Genomic DNA, 17,405 nt, shown 5'->3' with positions numbered 1-17,405 from the left:
TATGTGAGATAATTAATGTATTATTTCGGCATTTGACACATTGATATAATATTGCAACTGTAATAGTTTATGTTCGCTGCACGATTAGCAAGCAAGACCACTCAAATCCTTCTCTTAATCCTTCAAGTGTCATCAAATCCTTTTGCGTAAGTAATGAATTCAAACTAAGGCAAATATAAAGACATGTTGAGTGGGTTATCGTATATTCCACAGCCAAGCTGCTAACATATCAAGTCGGACGTAACATTATTTAAATCTTATAAACAATGATCTCACTCCATGTTGTCAAATCTGGATTTCTCTTGATCTTATTAATTCGTAGCATTTATGGTTTTTGTCCTGAGTCAATGCTCGATGGATGGAAACAGCTCTCATTGGCAGAGCGAACAAGACGAGCACATGTGGTCGCAATTGGGAAAGCTATAACAGTAGACACTGATCCCATTTTACGAGATTATAAAACCGGAGGTTTTAAATTCTCCATCATTCTAAAAGGGCACAAGATTATTGAAGATATTTATGCCAATAGCAGTCAATCAATCTTTTACATTGTCGGATTTGGTCTCCGTCTTTATGTAACACAGAGGTCATTAAAGACGAAACTTATTTGTTATTTGCTAAGTTTGTACGAGCAAAAATGGCACTGCATGTTTTACTAAACGTCCAGTCTGGTGGTACAGCTTCACCATCTATTAAGAATCAAGAAGAAGTGCTGGCATCTTTAGGTGAGTAAATTTGTTCAATAAATAATTATTTTGTAAAATTCGTGCGTTGGATACGTTTCACAAGATCCATAGTAACATCTAGCGGAAGTTATGGATATTTCTATAAGTACTATCATGAATAGGTAATTGGGCGCGTTTTATGCTAATCGGACTAAGAATACCGCACTATTCACTACATAGCAAAATCGTTAGTGTCCAGCACGCATTTACGGAAAAAGAAATGACGGCGATGAAACGGTTATGACCTACATGCAGGAAATCAAAATGGAATGTAGTTTGGAAAACCGACTTAGTTTCACATCGAGTTGATGAAGGAAACGTAGTTGGTAACTATTCACAGGGCTTTCAAAGTACCAGTAAATAACGTTTCATAGATTCAAGCTATTTAGCCAGGTCAACACTGTCAACTCAATTCCATACAAAGAAAACATATCCTTGCAATAAATTAGCGCTTTTCACATCAATTATGTAAAAAGTAGCAGCAAATTTAGCTTCATTCAGCGTGTCATAAAGAAATATTTATCATTACCTGCGCATAACGTGTTTATTATTTTTATTACAACGGGACATTATGGCGACATTCTTTCAAATTTCATTGCCAACATGAAAAACAAAACGGTTCTAAAATCTAGATCCGTTTGAGATAATAGTTTTTATACAGGGTCATTTTTCTTGTCGGCTCGTTTATCAATAGATTGTAAACATCTGTTTTTGTGAATACTACCTGGCTGTATATGGACATGTATTACGATGGGAATTGAAACCAATTTCTCCAGCTTGGATTTCATATCAGATTAAACAAAATGTGACGATAAAGAAGTTTTTAGCAAAACAATTCTTCTGTAGCAATGCACTAGGTATAATTAAAACGTTCACAAACAGTTTATTAAGCTGCTTCTTAACAAAAAATAAACAAGTTATAGCATTAAATGTAAACGTTACATGTAGACAAAAGGACACCGAAGAAATGATCCTATCCTGAAGAGCAAAAATTCAGAGCATGACATTAAATACCGTAGATGACAAGTAGAGAAATTTAAAAGTTTATTTTAGCATGTGGAGCTACAAATTGATAGCCGAGGTGGTAACTACACAGTGGTAGTCATTTATAATTTTGACAGCATTTTTAAGTTGCATAAGTTCATCGCAAATTGAAAATTTGTTTCAGTAATGTTTAACTGCAAGTTGAACATGTTACGAAATGTTACGCAGGATTTCTACAAAAAAAATTGGTTGGTGACAAATAAGTGAGTTCCAGAACACAATTTTATGATAAGGTTATATTTTTTTATAAAGTTCAAGTAGAAGACACGTTCTAGATATTTCATTGGTGATATGTACGATAGCCATGAGTAGAAGACAAGTTCTAGATATTTCATTGGTGATATGTACGATAGTCATGTGTAGAAGACACGTTAATATAAACTATGCTACTGCATTTTTAAGAAGTGTTTCTGATGAACTAAATCTGAATCGTCAGAATAGTTTTTACAAACTAAACACAGATACAATAATTATTTCATCCATGCATGAGTTGGAAAGATGAAAGGAATGAATCTGTTGAACAATGTTTGAAATTTTGAAACGTTTGGTATAAAAAAACCAATTTACAAAAATAGATTCCTACACTTAAGATGTACTTTACCAAACAAGGCCAAGTTCATCCAATTCTATAAAAACCTACAACATCTTATTTCGGCAACAAAGTAATCATAAAAATGTTTTATCTCAAAGCTCAGATTCGAGAAAATACGTCATAATATATTAGGCTTGGTACTTTATGAGACTCTTTACTTGACATATTTTATCAGGATGATGTTCTAGCCTTTGAGCAAATCAAGTTCTTTCAATGTATTATTATACTACACGCACACACATATTAAACATAGAGCTTCAGAGATTCAACCAGATTCAACGACAAGTAAAAGCGAAAGAAATAGTAGATATACTATTTCCTTTCATAAAAGACAATATACATGATATTTTACATCAATTTTGCATGGCAACAATCCAACAATAATTTTCTAGCGCCGTGAACATAAAATGTCTAACTTATACAAAGTTAAATGTAAAAAATTGTTAAAAAATGGAAAGCAATTTAAAGCTAGATGTGTAAGACTTCAAACAAAAGCTAGTTATACGAGTTTATACACAATGGTTTATACATATGTTTATTCTTACAGGTTGGCAACCTTGGTCTGAATGGTCCTCGTGTTCAGTCTTCTGCTTAGGGGGATCACAAAATAGAACAAGAATTTGTACAAGTGGAAATTGTGAAGGGGAGACAATATCAAAACGAGAATGCAATACTTATGAATGCAATGGTGAGTAAAAAAACAAGACTATTTTTATATTATTCCGAAGTTGGTGAATATTAGAGAGGTTCCATGTTAACTATTTCATAATTGTCGCACAAACGTACAGTAGTGAAAATATAAATCACACGACAAACGGAAGGTAAAAACACCTTCAAAAATTCCAAAAATCATTATTCAATCAAGTGAATTTATAATCGATGTGAATTTGTCGACTTATGACAGATATAAAATTGCTGCCTAGCTTGATATGATTTAACATTATCAAACAATGACCAATGATTGAAGTGAAATCTTATCTTATGCATAATCATATCAAACTTCCGTTGCTTCATTCAAAAAAGGTAGCGACTTTTCGATGCTCATAAGATACGATTTTATTAATTAAATCAATACGTGTTTTGAAATACATCATCACATTTGAATTGAGAAAAGTTTATCTCCAACAAAGGAAAAATACGTGTTGCTACGTTAGCTAGGGATTGGGAAGCATAATTTAACTATCCACAGTCTCGTCACTAACACAAATAGGTGCTGAACAGTGTCGCAGCCGTCTAAATTCTGCATCAAAAATCTACATAAATGCAGCAATATATAAAATTTAGTGTTTTTTCCTGTTTTAAAAAGTAAGTAATCAGTTCTGTACGGAAATGAAGAAGTCTCTTTGAAGAAACGTTTCTGAATATAACGCCCAATATTAAAGACAATAACAAAACAAAATAAGGAAACAATAGGGCAGATAAATAAAAAATTGTATAAAACTAGGTTAATAACAAAGAAAATTAACAATAACAGACGCCACATGAATAGAAATGAAGTAAAATCGCATACAGCATGTCATGTGATTGTCTATAATCGATATATTACAAGATTATTTTTAGTTTCTTGCATGCAGTGAAGGGAAGATAGTTTGACCCCACGTATCTGCACAGTTGATTTGATCGCATTTCTCAAAACCATATGGCCAAGTCAAACTGAGTTTGTTTCAACACAAAATATTAATACATTTTATGAAGAGAACGACATAATAACATATATGGCATTAGTTAATCCTCGAAAGGTTCCTTTAATTCGTTCTACGCTTGGGAACAACAACCTTCTAAGCAACGATCTTTAACCCGATTGTAGTATATTTTATTAATACGCAATTTTCACATTCATTCATTAATTAAAATCGTATCTCATTTTAAGGTGTCTTGCATACAGTTGCGCTGCCAAACCACAAGTTTTGCCACGTGACGTAAATTTCAGATCATTATTATGATATACTTCGTTAGAAATGTATTTTTTTACAGCAAATGAAGACCAAAATATATACCAAACTTTCAGGCTGTATGCCAGAGCATGCATCCAATTTCGTTCATTTTATTGGAAACATTTGTGGAAATTCGATTCCAGTGTTTACAAAAAACAATACAAATCACTCGCATACTTTACTGGTTATGGGGACTTAAACTATCACAGTAGGAAAACCAAGTTGCCTGGCGTTTTTATTCAGTTCTAAGCCAAAATAACTTCCAATTTCCTGATTAACTTTTATTTTTCTTTCCAAACCATACACTTACAAATGTTCCTAGCATGATTTTAATGTGAGAAAGTAGATATTGTTGAAAGTACAAAAACACAGTTCTGATCATCTTGCATACTACCTTACTGTTGCTTATATTTTCACACACAATCACTTTAACTCCAATCAACTTAGATAATTAGCATCACTTTCAAAGCAAAATTGAAAAAATCGACTTTTGTAAAAATGATCACAGAAGAAATAAATTTGAAATGTAGTTGTTGATTTTTTAATGTCAATTTCAAAATCTGAAACAATGAACATGAATGATGTCGATAATTTTTTTATATTTCTCCTCAGGTTTAATAAATTTGCTTACCTATTTTCAACCACAAAGAAATAGTCTCGGCCTCTCACCATCACACGAATACGCTCTAGAGTTTAAAACCAACAAAAATCAATCATCATCAACAAAGACAATATTCAGGCAAAGTTTTCCACCCAGCTTTACCATTTTTGTGGTGACAAAATACATCCATTACACAGAAGGATACTTGGTGGGATTTTACGACACAAATGAAAACCTACAGCTTGGTATTAAAGTCACACAGTCTTCCATAGCTTTGCACTATGTGCAGGCAGGAAAATACAATCATTGGTGGATGTTTGATGTCAACATTATTGATAGAAAGTGGCATCGGTTTGCATTCAGTGTTGGAGACGGTTTCGTATCGTTTTATATTGATTGCGAGCTAATAGGAAGGCAGAATTTCACACTAAATAATGTCGACAACATTGACCTTAATGGTACAACTTATCTAAATACGGGAGCATACTCGCCTAGTCAAAAAAAAGAGGTACAATGTTTTAATTGTGATCAAGTTTTATTGCTTGCTACTGGTAATACCGTAGTGTTACACAAATATTGTCACTGTTGCAGATGGTATTATTTTATATTCTAATGTTATAGTTATTGTTGCAGATGGTGTTGTTGTATATTTTAATGTTATAGTTATTGTTGCAGATGGTGTTGTTGTATATTTTAAAGTCATGGATATTGTTGCAGATGGTGTTGTTGTATATCTTAATGTTATAGTTATTGTTGCAGATAGTGTTGTTGTATATTTTAATGTCATAGTTATTGTTGCAGATGGTGTTGTTGTATATTCTAATGTTATAGTTATTGTTGCAGATGGTGTTGTTGTATATTTTAAAGTCATGGATATTGTTGCAGATGGTGTTGTTGTATATTTTAAAGTCATGAATATTGTTGCAGATGGTGTTGTTGTATATTTTAATGTCATAGTTGTTGCAGATGGTGTTGTTGTATATTTTAATGTCATAGTTATTGTTGCAGATGGTGTTGTTGTATATTTTAATGTCATAGTTATTGTTGCAGATGGTGTTGTTGTATATTTTAATGTCATGGATATTGTTGCAGATGGTGTTGTTGGATATTTTAATGTTATAGTTATTGTTGCAGATGGTGTTGTTGTATATTTTAATGTCATGGATATTGTTGCAGATGGTGTTGTTGGATATTTTAATGTTATAGTTATTGTTGCAGATGGTGTTGTTGTATATTTTAATGTCATGGATATTGTTGCAGATGGTGTTGTTGTATATTTTAATGTCATAGTTATTGTTGCAGATGGTGTTGTTGTATATTTTAATGTCATAGTTATTGCTGCAGATGGTGTTGTTGTATATTTTAATGTCATAGTTATTGCTGCAGATGGTGTTGTTGTATATTTTAATGTCATAGTTATTGTTGCAGATGGTGTTGTTGTATATTTTAATGTTATAGTTATTGTTGCAGATGGTGTTGTTGTATATTTTAATGTTATAGCCATTGTTGCAGATGGTGTTGTTGTATATTTTAATGTTATAGTTATTGTTGCAGATGGTGTTGTTGTATATTTTAATGTTATAGTTATTGTTGCAGATGGTGTTGTTGTATATTTTAATGTCATAGTTATTGTTGCAGATGGTGTTGTTGTATATTTTAATGTCATAGTTATTGTTGCAGATGGTGTTGTTGTATATTTTAATGTCATAGTTATTGTTGCAGATGGTGGTGTTGTATATTTTAATGTCATAGTTATTGTTGCAGATGGTGTTGTTGTATATTTTAATGGTATAGTTATTGTTGCAGATGGTAGTGTTTCTTTAGCTGGTATAACTATACTTGCTACTGTTAATTTTGTGGTGCTTTCGGTGTTGTTGAAAATATTTTGTTTTGTTTGAAAATGTCAGCGTAGATAACATGTGCTTCAATTTTTTAATAGTTTTATATCGAAGAATTATCTATATCTTATGACTTCACGACGGGAGAAAAACAGTGCAAGATAAACAATCTATATGTATGTTCAATACATCGTTATATTTCCTTCAATAAAAAAATTATTCTAAACATTGTACATGAATGCAAAATACAGATTGTGATCCTACACCATAAGAGCTTCCCATATATAAATGTCGGGTTTGCGGTTATCATAACATGTACAATCTAATGACAACAACAAACAATAGTTTATGTGACCTTCTTGTATTCATATTTACGTTTCAACAAGTACAAAAATTCCACATCATTCGGTCATTAAGAATACTATATTGATGAAGAGAAAACAAATATCAAAAAAATTATTCGATAAAATCTTTCAAACTGGTTTGACAATAATTGACACGTCTTTAACAATATAAATTATCATTGCACAAACATATTTAGTGGTTTAGTGCTGTGGGTATTGCTAAATATTGTCTTCTTGTCCATGACGCAACTTTTTAGAGTGTCGTAAATATTTATTAATGAATGTTTTACCTTACAGAAAAGGATTTAATAATTGTTTGCTCAAATACAAAACATTTAAAGTAAAAAAACACAAGACTTCCTTCAAACAAAATGAAATGTATGAAATAACGTCTACTTTCATTGCCATATTTCAGGATACAAAGGAACCAATCACTGGCTCAGGAGAAGAAGGTAGAGATGATTGTGGATGTCGTTATTAATAACAATTCTCAACAAAAGCAATCGCAAAATAACAACCTGTTTAAAAATGTCAAGTCAGTTGAAATGTCCCCAACTTAATTATGCTTTTTGATTTCAATTTCGCTTTACTTTGAGATACCTATGGTGTATAGCTATAGTGTGTAGCTATAGTGTATGGCTATGGTGTATGGCTGTGGTGTATGGCTATGGTGTATAGCTATGGTGTATAAGCATGGTGTATAACAATGGTGAATAGCTATGGTGTATAACTATGGTGTATAGCTATGGTGTACAGCCATGTTGTATAACTATGGTGAATAGCTATGGTGTATAGCTATGGTGTATAACTATGGTGTATAACTATGGTGTAAAACTATGGTGTACAGCCATGTTGTATAACTATGGTGTATAGCTATGGTGTATAGCTATGGTGTATAAATATGGTGTATAGCTATGGTGTATAACTATGGTGTATAACCATGGTGTATAACTATGGTGTATAGCTATGGTGTATAGCTATGGTCTATAACTATGTTGTATAACTATGGTGAATAGCTAAACTAGCTATGAAAAAAATATAAATTATTACGTAGATTTACATTGATGTTGAACAAAATAATAATGCAGTATGAGATATATAAAAAATTATAACATTAATATTAATGATTTTTATACGTTTGAGAATAGGAACTTCTTTTGTTTAGAAATCGAATACACTTGGTCAACATGGACATCTTGTAGTAAAACTTGCGGTTCAGGGGGAATAAAACGACGGGTTAAGATGTGTACAAGTGATTCTTGGTTAAAATCAGAACAAGAATGCCAAGCTTTACTGCAACAATCAGATGAAAAATCATGTAGTACTAACGTAGCATGTCCAGGTTTGTAAAATTTATTGATCATTAAAATGAACGAATATATCGATAATATCGATGACAATGATCAAAACGATTTTTTACCAAATAAAAACTAGAGGTAAATAGTGCAGAGGGTGTAATGAAATTATGAGACAATCTGTCACAGTTTGTTAAAAACGGCATATCTGTAGAAATTGCTCACATATAAAAAATTTCAACAAATCATTAGCTAACGCAAAGCTTTGTAGAAAATAAATATTACTTACTAAGATAATATCGGATCAGCCCTCTCTTCATAAGTTTAAGTATCACGATAAAATTGATAGCAAAAAGGTTTGTGAGGCAGTCACCTTTACAAGCAAAGTGAAAAATGCCTTTTTTCTTCGAAAAATAGCGAAAAAATCACATGTATAATTTTTTTCGTCACTAAATCAATATTTTTAATGACAGGCAAATGTCGACAGCGATGTTTGAATGGTGTTTGTGCTGCTAGAAATAGATGTGAATGCAAAAAGGGTTATTATGGTGGGAACTGTCAAAAAAAGAGAGGTTTGTTTACAACTCTGCCTTTGACAAAACGTCTGCTACACCAACATTATAAATACTTCAAAAAACAAAAGGGAACGTTGTTATTTTGCCAAACGCTGAATTCGTCACTGACAAATGATATAAATTGAACATTCATGATAATTCACTTTATGACGTTTTTTCTCCATATATTTCAGCTTCATTTTGTAAACAACCATGTAAAAATGGCGGTAAATGTTTAAGATACAGTAGAACGTGCCAGTGCTTGAAAGGTTATACTGGAAAAAATTGTGAAAAAGGTGAGGAATACAAAGAAAAAAACAGTAAATATTTATACATAGTTATGGATCATTTCAATATTTACATGTTTCCACTTATCAATTTAATATTTATCCCCCTCTACCACCATTTTTATGGAATTGTATCCCCACCTACCACCATTTTTCTGCAATTTTATCCCGATCTACCACCATTCTTTTGCAATTTTATCCCCATTTACTATAATTATGCACATTTTCTACCAATGTACAGTAATTACAACCATTTTATCCTTGTTTTCTGTATTTGAAGCCATTTTCTTTATGTTATTTTTAGCATTGTGTTTTCCACCATGTTTAAACAGAGGTATCTGCATAAAGCCAAATGTATGTCTGTGCAAGGCAGGATATAATTTGCCCTTGTGTAAACGTAAGTACTAAGTAAACCAATGCCATATTGCCAAAGTAACTCATCATTTATGAACTTAACACAGATATCTTAATTTTCACCAAGTAAATGTTGTAAATTTCTATTTTTATATTATAGCTATATGTCGACCAAGTTGTTTAAATAAAGGCAGATGCATTTTGCCTGGCAAATGCCTCTGTGCGAAAGGATTTTTTGGACATCGATGTCAATATGGTGATTAATTTTATATTCTTATAAAAAAATGAAAAGTTAAAGCACAAAGCCAACTTCTGATAATTACATGAGTTTTAATAACAATTATGGATCCCTGGCATTGCTATTAAAGCCACAAAAGAATAGTAATATGTATCAACAAAAAGCTGTGTTGGTAACAGTAGAACAGGCTTACTATGTAGAACCTTAGCTTTGAAGCAAACAGCAAGTTCTTATTTGTAAATAAACATCAATTGGGGTTTTAACAATAGTCATAAATTGTTACAGCAAATTTGTTACTTATAGATGCATCACATGTTTACTGATGAAAAAAAAAATTATAAAAGTTGACATTATTACTATTATTATTTGATTACTTTAGGAAAACTTAAAGTATAAGAAAATATTTGGCTTCACACTAACAAACAAACAAAAAAAATTAACAAAATTTTTTCAGTGATAAAAATTATTTTTAAAAATCTCTTCTCATTTGTAGTAACTAAAATGACAATTTTCTACCTACGAATGCAGTCTAGATTATTTATTATTATGTCATCATTTGTACAAAATTTGATCCTAACCATTTAAAAATTGAACTTCAACGTTTTCAAGATTTATTTATTTTTCTTGCTACGTGTAAAATCTTCACATAAATTCAATGGCAAACATTAAACTTAACATGTCTTAGTATAAATATTGTTCGACTAAAGTTTAGAGCTAGGGGTTCCTCTAAAGCAATCATAGTTCAAACGCTTTACAGTTAAATGAATAAAAACAGATTAAAATTGACACAAAGCGATAAGCTCTATATGGATAAGTCAGTCACATCACATGTCAATAGTTGTTGTTTTGAAACTCTGTAAAAATTCAAAACTTACCTTTTTTTTACATAAAGGCGTTGTCTTGTCCACTTTTAAATGCATATTTTCATCATTAAAACTTTAAATACATCAGTAAACATTAGCATTGATTTAATTCATCCAAATAGCCACCATTTTCAACTTCAATGTTGAGCGTCATGTAAGAAATCATGTAATGGTTACATTTTCCAGGAAATTTCTCTTCTTTTACGGACTTTACATAACGATTCACAAATTATTATCAAATATTTATATACTGGAAATTTTCTTAACATAAAGAAACATAAATTTTACAACAAACGCACAGAAGTCGTAAAAAGTCGTATGAACCAGATTATTACATATTTAAAACTGTAAATTAGACGAAAATACTGATGTTTTTAAAGGCATCATTTACTCAGACCAAGTGATCATAAATGGCAGATTTACTCTCTTAAATTCATATTTTCATTTTGTCCAAATAACTATTACATAAACTCAGCTTGAAAGCCAGTCCATTTACGAGATCCGATGTTGTCATAAGCCTGCGAATGATAGCATTAAAGAAACGTCTGAACTTAAAAACAGCTTGAAAATTAAAAAATGTAGAGATTTCTACTTTAATATAGTGTCGTTTTTTACAGCTGCGTGTAAAACAGCATGTTTAAACGGTGGAGTATGTTACGGTAGCAACAAATGTAATTGTAAATCTGGATGGACAGGACCAACTTGTAATGTTGGTAAGGTTTTTTACATTGTTACGTGAAATTATAACAACAAAAAGAAACATTTTATGATATTCTTTGAATCATATAAAGCAGAGCACAACTTGTTTTGGTTTTCATCAATTACTTTTACAATTCTCAGCAATTTGTCGTCCAAAATGCCAAAATGGAGGAGTATGCAGACTTCCAAACAGGTGTTCATGTCCGAACAAGACGAGTGGCACTTTCTGTCAAAATGGTAAGTGAAATGGTTAAGAAATTTGCAGTCAACACAGCAAATGATGTAGATACTTGTTGATATTCTGACAATGAGACGATATTAAAAAAAGTAGTGTGTAAAGTTCACAGACGTTATTTTTAACTCGTTTTTCAATGAGAAAGCAACACCAAGAAGTAATATACAGCTTCCAACTAGTTGTTTTGCTTTAGATGTGCTTAAAACCTTTGTCTAACTTTTACAATTTTGTATTGATTTCGATGACAAACATAAAATACAGCGTCCATGATTCAGTTGATTTTCTTCACTTGGGATAATATGATGTTCAAAATTGAGATCTTCAAAATAATTTATCATTGGAAGTCAGTCGTCATCAATGATAATCATTGATATCTTCGCTTGGAAACAAGCAGTATTCTCTTCATTAATGAAGTCATCTGTAGAGAACAGACAGTTTTCTCTTCATAAGCAATTTCTTCTTCTTAACTGAATGGACAGTCATCTCTTTATTAACAATTTCTTCTGTTGGAAAGACAGTTTTCTCTTTATCTATGATGTTTCTAAAAATAAACAGTCTTGTCTTCATTAATCATCTCTGCATTTGGCGTATTTTTTCTGATTGTTGAAATTTCTGCACGCAATACTTTCCACTTTAGGGTAAATTATGGATAGCATTCAAATGTATGTTTACCACAGTACCTTCAACAGAAAGGATTGGATAGCATCCAACCAAACTTATTTCGTCAAATATTTTAATGTACTCTTTTTTTAAACTATAATTTTACATATTTTCAGAATATTTTTATTGTGACGTGTGCATGATAAAATTAATAACTTTTTCTGGCTTGAATAAACAGGATCTCTTCATTATTTATATATGTCCAGTTTGTGTCATCACATCAAAGAGGAACTTTGCTTATTTCGTGGGAAAGCATTCGAAATATAAGTTTTCAACGCGCTTTCCTAACATTTTTTAACGCAGGACTTTTATGATAAAACATAATTCTTAATTTTTGATATTTCAAAACAGAACAAAAAATAGTGAATTCTAAATGTGCGCATGTGAATAATGTTATGTTTTATTAAATAAAAGGCGATATTTAAACAAGAGATTTTAGCCATGCATGTTAAGAGAAAAAGTCTTGATAACAACAAAGCATAATTACGTCTTGGCATAGTGGAACCAATGATCTTGCAACTTAGCTGCAGAAGTATAGAAAGGACAAGTTTTCAATCATTGAAGCTACAAAGTCTTTAGAGAGAAATAATTCAGTAATCCTTCAATTGGGGAAGACAATTTGCGTAAGAAATTAGCTAAAATTAATATTTCCAGGGTAATTTGCTGACGACAAAAGTTTTGTTACGATAGAGGCAATTTATCTTTCTCGTTTTTTTTTATTTGTTACAATAATGGCTATTAGATATTGTCTTAATTCACACGATAGCTATCTTTTGGCATTACTTATTACAGAGCGTGACAGAAATGGAAACTATATTTAGTGTAAATAGCGGTGTCATTTGTTACCATCAGATGACAAGTTATAAAATTTGAAAATTGTTTACCAGGAATCAGACTTTACATTACTTATTGACGTGTGTAGAAGTCAAAAAGTCTAAATAATTTTTACTTTGTACTAGATACAGTTTTGGTATACACGAAAATAATACATAATTTTTATTGAAAAACAATTAATAAACTTTTCCAAGATGACTTAAATGTTTGATGAAACAGTTTCTATTTTATTTTCATGATAAACTCATTTCTTTGTTTCCATATTCATGATCATTAGCTATAATTTATCATCAAGCCTCCAAAGGCCTTCGGTTGTTTGAAATATTCTAACGCATTCAATTTTTCATCAAAAATATACAGACAATATCAACTGACAATAAAAGTCACAAAAACAGAACATTTAAGCCTATTTTGCAGTGTACACTGCATATCGCTATATTTTAATGTCACCTTTCTAATTTCTGAACATTTTCTTTAATTTTTCCTTGTTATTTAATATATTTCATCATAAATAAGTTGACTTCCACACTGGATATTGTAAGATAACAAAAGAAGCTGGCAGTGAACTTACTAATCGCATTAAAATTATTCTACTGCAAAACCTTTAATAATATTAACATTTCCTGTACTCTATAAATCGGTATTGATAAGTCGCCAAAGATGTTGAACAACAAGGTTATTAATCCAATTTTAAATAGTAGCTATAAGCATAAAAAAGTGACATTAAAGAAGTTATCGTTGAGTACTATTATCATTCGTCATTATATTCGTTTAAAATTTCTCTTATCTCATATCTTCCCTCGCTTACATTCGTGAAATAAGTTAGCTAACACTCCTAGAATGAAGAATAAAAAGTTCGACGTTTTGTTTTATAGGTTAAAATTATTTTATACTTAAAGCAATTTTAAGATTTCCCTGACACTCACAAGCTACTACCAAATCGTGCCTAAAGAACAAAAAATGTTCCTAAAAACGGCAAAAGCCTCAGAAATGCTTTGTTTATGTTGACGTACATATGTTTTTTCATAACTCAACAAATTTGTATTTTTCAGTGAAAAATATTTTTTCCTTCATACCTTTTAATATATGAAAACTGTGTTTTCTTTCTTCTTTCTGTTGGACGGTAGCGACGCTCTTTTATAATATTTCATGGAAGGTGGTGATTTTGTTTTCATAATTTCTGATGGAAGGTAGTGATGCCATTCTTCATAATTTCTGATGGAAGTCAGTAATTTTGTTTTCATTATCTCTGATGGACGGTGATGTCGTCTTCATAATTTCTGGTGGAAGGTAGTGATGTCGTCTTCACTCTTCATAATTTCTGATGAATGGTAGTGATTTTGTCTTCATAATTTCTCATAGAAGATATTGAGGTTGTCTTCATTCAGACGGCTGGTTGTTATTGATTCTTTTCAAAAATGTTTACTGATGATAGTTGACCTTAATCTGTCAGTATTAGGCTTCGAACAAAGCAGTCATGTCCTTGAAATTATTCCGGAAATATTACAAATTGATTAAGGATTAATGTAAACCCCTTACACAGAAACACGCAAATGATTCATAGCAGGAAATGTAAAATTTTTAAGTAATTTGAATCACCACACTTGACCTTGACTGAATAAATGTTGCATCGCCTTAACATTTCTCGAATTGTGTTCTGCGATGTTTCAAGTTAAATATCCTTTCTGGAACATTTCATTACAAACTGTTGTCACGTTTTTTTTATTTGTTGACGACGACAGGTTGTTTAAATTGCAAACAAAATTAAGTACTAAACTACCAGAAGTATCCGAAATATAGAATGTGTCAGACTTTGCAAGCATTTTTACTATGGGATAAAAACCATCGACAATTCTATTTTTCTTTACAAGCTTCATTATTTTTTCAGTAGTTCAGCTTATAATATGTTTATTTTGCCTATTTTGGAATTTGGCTTTCAGGACTTAAAATTAATCGCGTTAATGATGAGTCAGATGGCTGTTAGAAGAAAATTATGTATTACAAAGATGTCATTGTCTGTTTGGTCAAAAAATCAAACATTGCAAAGCCAGCTTTGTTGCTTCATGGAAACTTTACTGGCTAGTTATAAATATATTGCTAAATATGAGAGAATATTATTGATCATTACATAACAGGGGTCGGTTGCACGAAGCCTGGATAGCGCTGTCCATTGGATAGCAAGTTTTTTTAAAACTTTAATAAAACCTTTTAAAAAGCGAAAAGTATAAGATTCGAACTGAACAATTACTGAAATAAAATATTGTTTCGAAGATTACAAAATTTCTTTGTCGTAAGAAAAATATAAACACCTTTTTTTACAAGCTTGAAGACTTTTGCCATCCAATGGATAACATTATCCATGCTTCGCGTAACCGGCCCCTGAAGCATATTAAAAATTTAAAAAATGTCCTTAGTTTATCGAAAATATTAGTTACTAACATATACTAATAATTAGAAAATAGTTAGAAAACCAGTTTCACAGTGAAGTCAAGTAAAATCTATGAACATTGTTTTAAATGTAATCGACAATTTCTTTCAGTTCAATGCGATCCCGTTTGCCTGAATCAGGGAAGATGTGTAAAACAAAACGTTTGTCGCTGTTCTCATAAATATTCTGGACTGCGATGTGCAACACGTAAGTAATAAATGAAAACGTTTTACGTAAAACGTTATTTCGAAGAAACACCGCAATAGCGATTTACAGAATTCGGTCATATATGATTTACGGTCATATAAAGTGTGTGATTTTTCAGCATTAACTGCTTTATATATTTCAGCGGTATGTCGACCGACTTGCAAAAATGGGGGCACATGCGTAGCCCCAAATCAATGTGTGTGTCCATCGGGATTCTATGGGAACTCGTGTGATAGAAGGTACATGAAATACATGAGGTATTAGTGGCTACATTGATAGTATTTGTTTGGTTCATTTGACCTGAACAACTTTCCCTTGATAACTAACCTCACAACACTATCTGCACAATTAATAAAGGTCCTGTATCTACAAAACACGTGTAGTTCCTCACAAGAGAATACAAAATATTCCCATTACAAGAAGTTTACACAAATGGTGCCTTCATCCAGCAGGATTGAGACGGTGTAGGGAAAAAAAGTAAGTGATAATACATCATCAACGATCAATATACACTCCAATGTCATGTATTCACTGAGATACTATTATATTATACCAGCAACTATCCACTATCCTTATACCAGCATCTAGCAACTCAAAAACATCATCCATCGTACTAATTTGTTTGCAGACAATTTTTTTATAAATATACTCGTCAATGTATTTGCTAGCGTTTTGATAGGTGAGTTGACGACAATAAGCTTTTAAAAATGGCTTGCAAAGTCTTTTTTTGAAACACAACACTGTTACAACGTATATTAACAAAAAATAAATGTCAAACATCTTTTTCGACTTCGTTATTTTTGCATAGTCCCTTAATAATTTGAACTAACTCAAATTAACGTTTAGTGGCAAACAAAATGGTAATATACAATAAAAGAAAATCAAAATGATGAATTGCATACCATACCATTAAGATTACATGGTGTCTGTTTTTCTTGAAGGACGTGGGTACCTGCAAATGAAGCTTAATCTTAGAACATCTTTCAGTATTGAAATGTTTCATGTTACTTTACAAATGTTACATTTTTAGGACTGAGTATCGAACTGTATACATAACAACTTACCGTACTGTCTATTACTGCGAATAATCAGGCCAAATGATGGTTTAAAGTCATTGCGACAAAGAATGAAACTTTACTGGATATGAAACTCATCGAACAAATCGACGCTTCGTGATAGCCATCGCATTAAAGAAAGCACTTCCTAACAGAAAACCATTAAATAATCGCTAGATTTAATATCGAATCAGATTTCAAATAATTGTATAATTGTTGTTCAAAGATGTATATCAAATAAGTATTTACAGAATGTAGCTATTTTTCAAAATAACAACATATATTAGACAAATGTTAAAACGAAGATTGTTCTGTCAAGCAAACCTCACAAATAATGACAATGATGAATCTATACAAACCACGCTCTCATATCGCTTGGAGATATTTTGATTTCTAATCTAATAACGAATGAAATAGGATTTTACTAACTTAAATAACAGCATTAACTGACAATGAGTTGCCTATAAAAACAAATCAATTACAGAGTTTGTTATGTTAAGAGAATTGTAAAATGAAGAAGAAAAATATCAGGAAAACGGTTTCCTTTCCATTTACATTTCGATGGTAAAAAAAATATTTCGGTTAGGCTGAAATAAGGCATATGATTTCAAAAAAAAC

General features: G+C 31.3%; 1 protein-coding gene and 1 long non-coding RNA gene across 4 annotated transcripts; one reads left to right on the top strand and one right to left on the bottom strand.

The window, feature by feature from the left end:
* The first annotated feature begins 40 nt into the window (after positions 1-40).
* LOC124443170 (protein kinase C-binding protein NELL2-like) lies at positions 41-17,323 on the top strand. Of its 2 annotated transcripts, none has more exons than XM_046993712.1 (16): positions 41-725; positions 2,909-3,049; positions 4,908-5,404; positions 6,836-6,910; positions 7,494-7,530; positions 8,244-8,420; positions 8,847-8,945; positions 9,122-9,223; positions 9,519-9,611; positions 9,729-9,824; positions 11,287-11,382; positions 11,510-11,605; positions 15,637-15,732; positions 15,875-15,971; positions 16,090-16,209; positions 16,763-17,323. In XM_046993712.1, exons 1-16 carry the CDS (start codon positions 638-640, stop codon positions 16,818-16,820), a joined length of 1,968 nt encoding a protein of 655 aa, XP_046849668.1. In that variant the 5' UTR covers positions 41-637; the 3' UTR covers positions 16,821-17,323. The 2 variants fall into 2 exon arrangements, with proteins under 2 accessions (XP_046849668.1, XP_046849658.1); XM_046993702.1 differs by having other exon boundaries at positions 15,875-15,989.
* On the bottom strand, positions 3,393-15,488 carry LOC124443202. Of its 2 annotated transcripts, none has more exons than XR_006947537.1 (4): positions 14,174-15,488; positions 10,682-13,932; positions 4,927-4,981; positions 3,393-3,614 (listed from the first exon to the last, which is right to left on the bottom strand). It is a non-coding gene; the product is annotated as an uncharacterized LOC124443202 (long non-coding RNA). The 2 variants fall into 2 exon arrangements; XR_006947540.1 differs by having other exon boundaries at positions 10,682-12,144; positions 14,174-15,466.
* Positions 17,324-17,405: the final 82 nt, after the last annotated feature.

The sequence above is a fragment of the Xenia sp. Carnegie-2017 genome, unplaced genomic scaffold (assembly GCF_021976095.1).
Source record: "Xenia sp. Carnegie-2017 unplaced genomic scaffold, XeniaSp_v1 HiC_scaffold_1, whole genome shotgun sequence".
Classification (NCBI taxonomy): domain Eukaryota; kingdom Metazoa; phylum Cnidaria; class Anthozoa; order Malacalcyonacea; family Xeniidae; genus Xenia; species Xenia sp. Carnegie-2017.
Note: the sequence above shows the minus strand (reverse complement) of the source record. Positions and strands in the feature narration are given on the sequence as shown.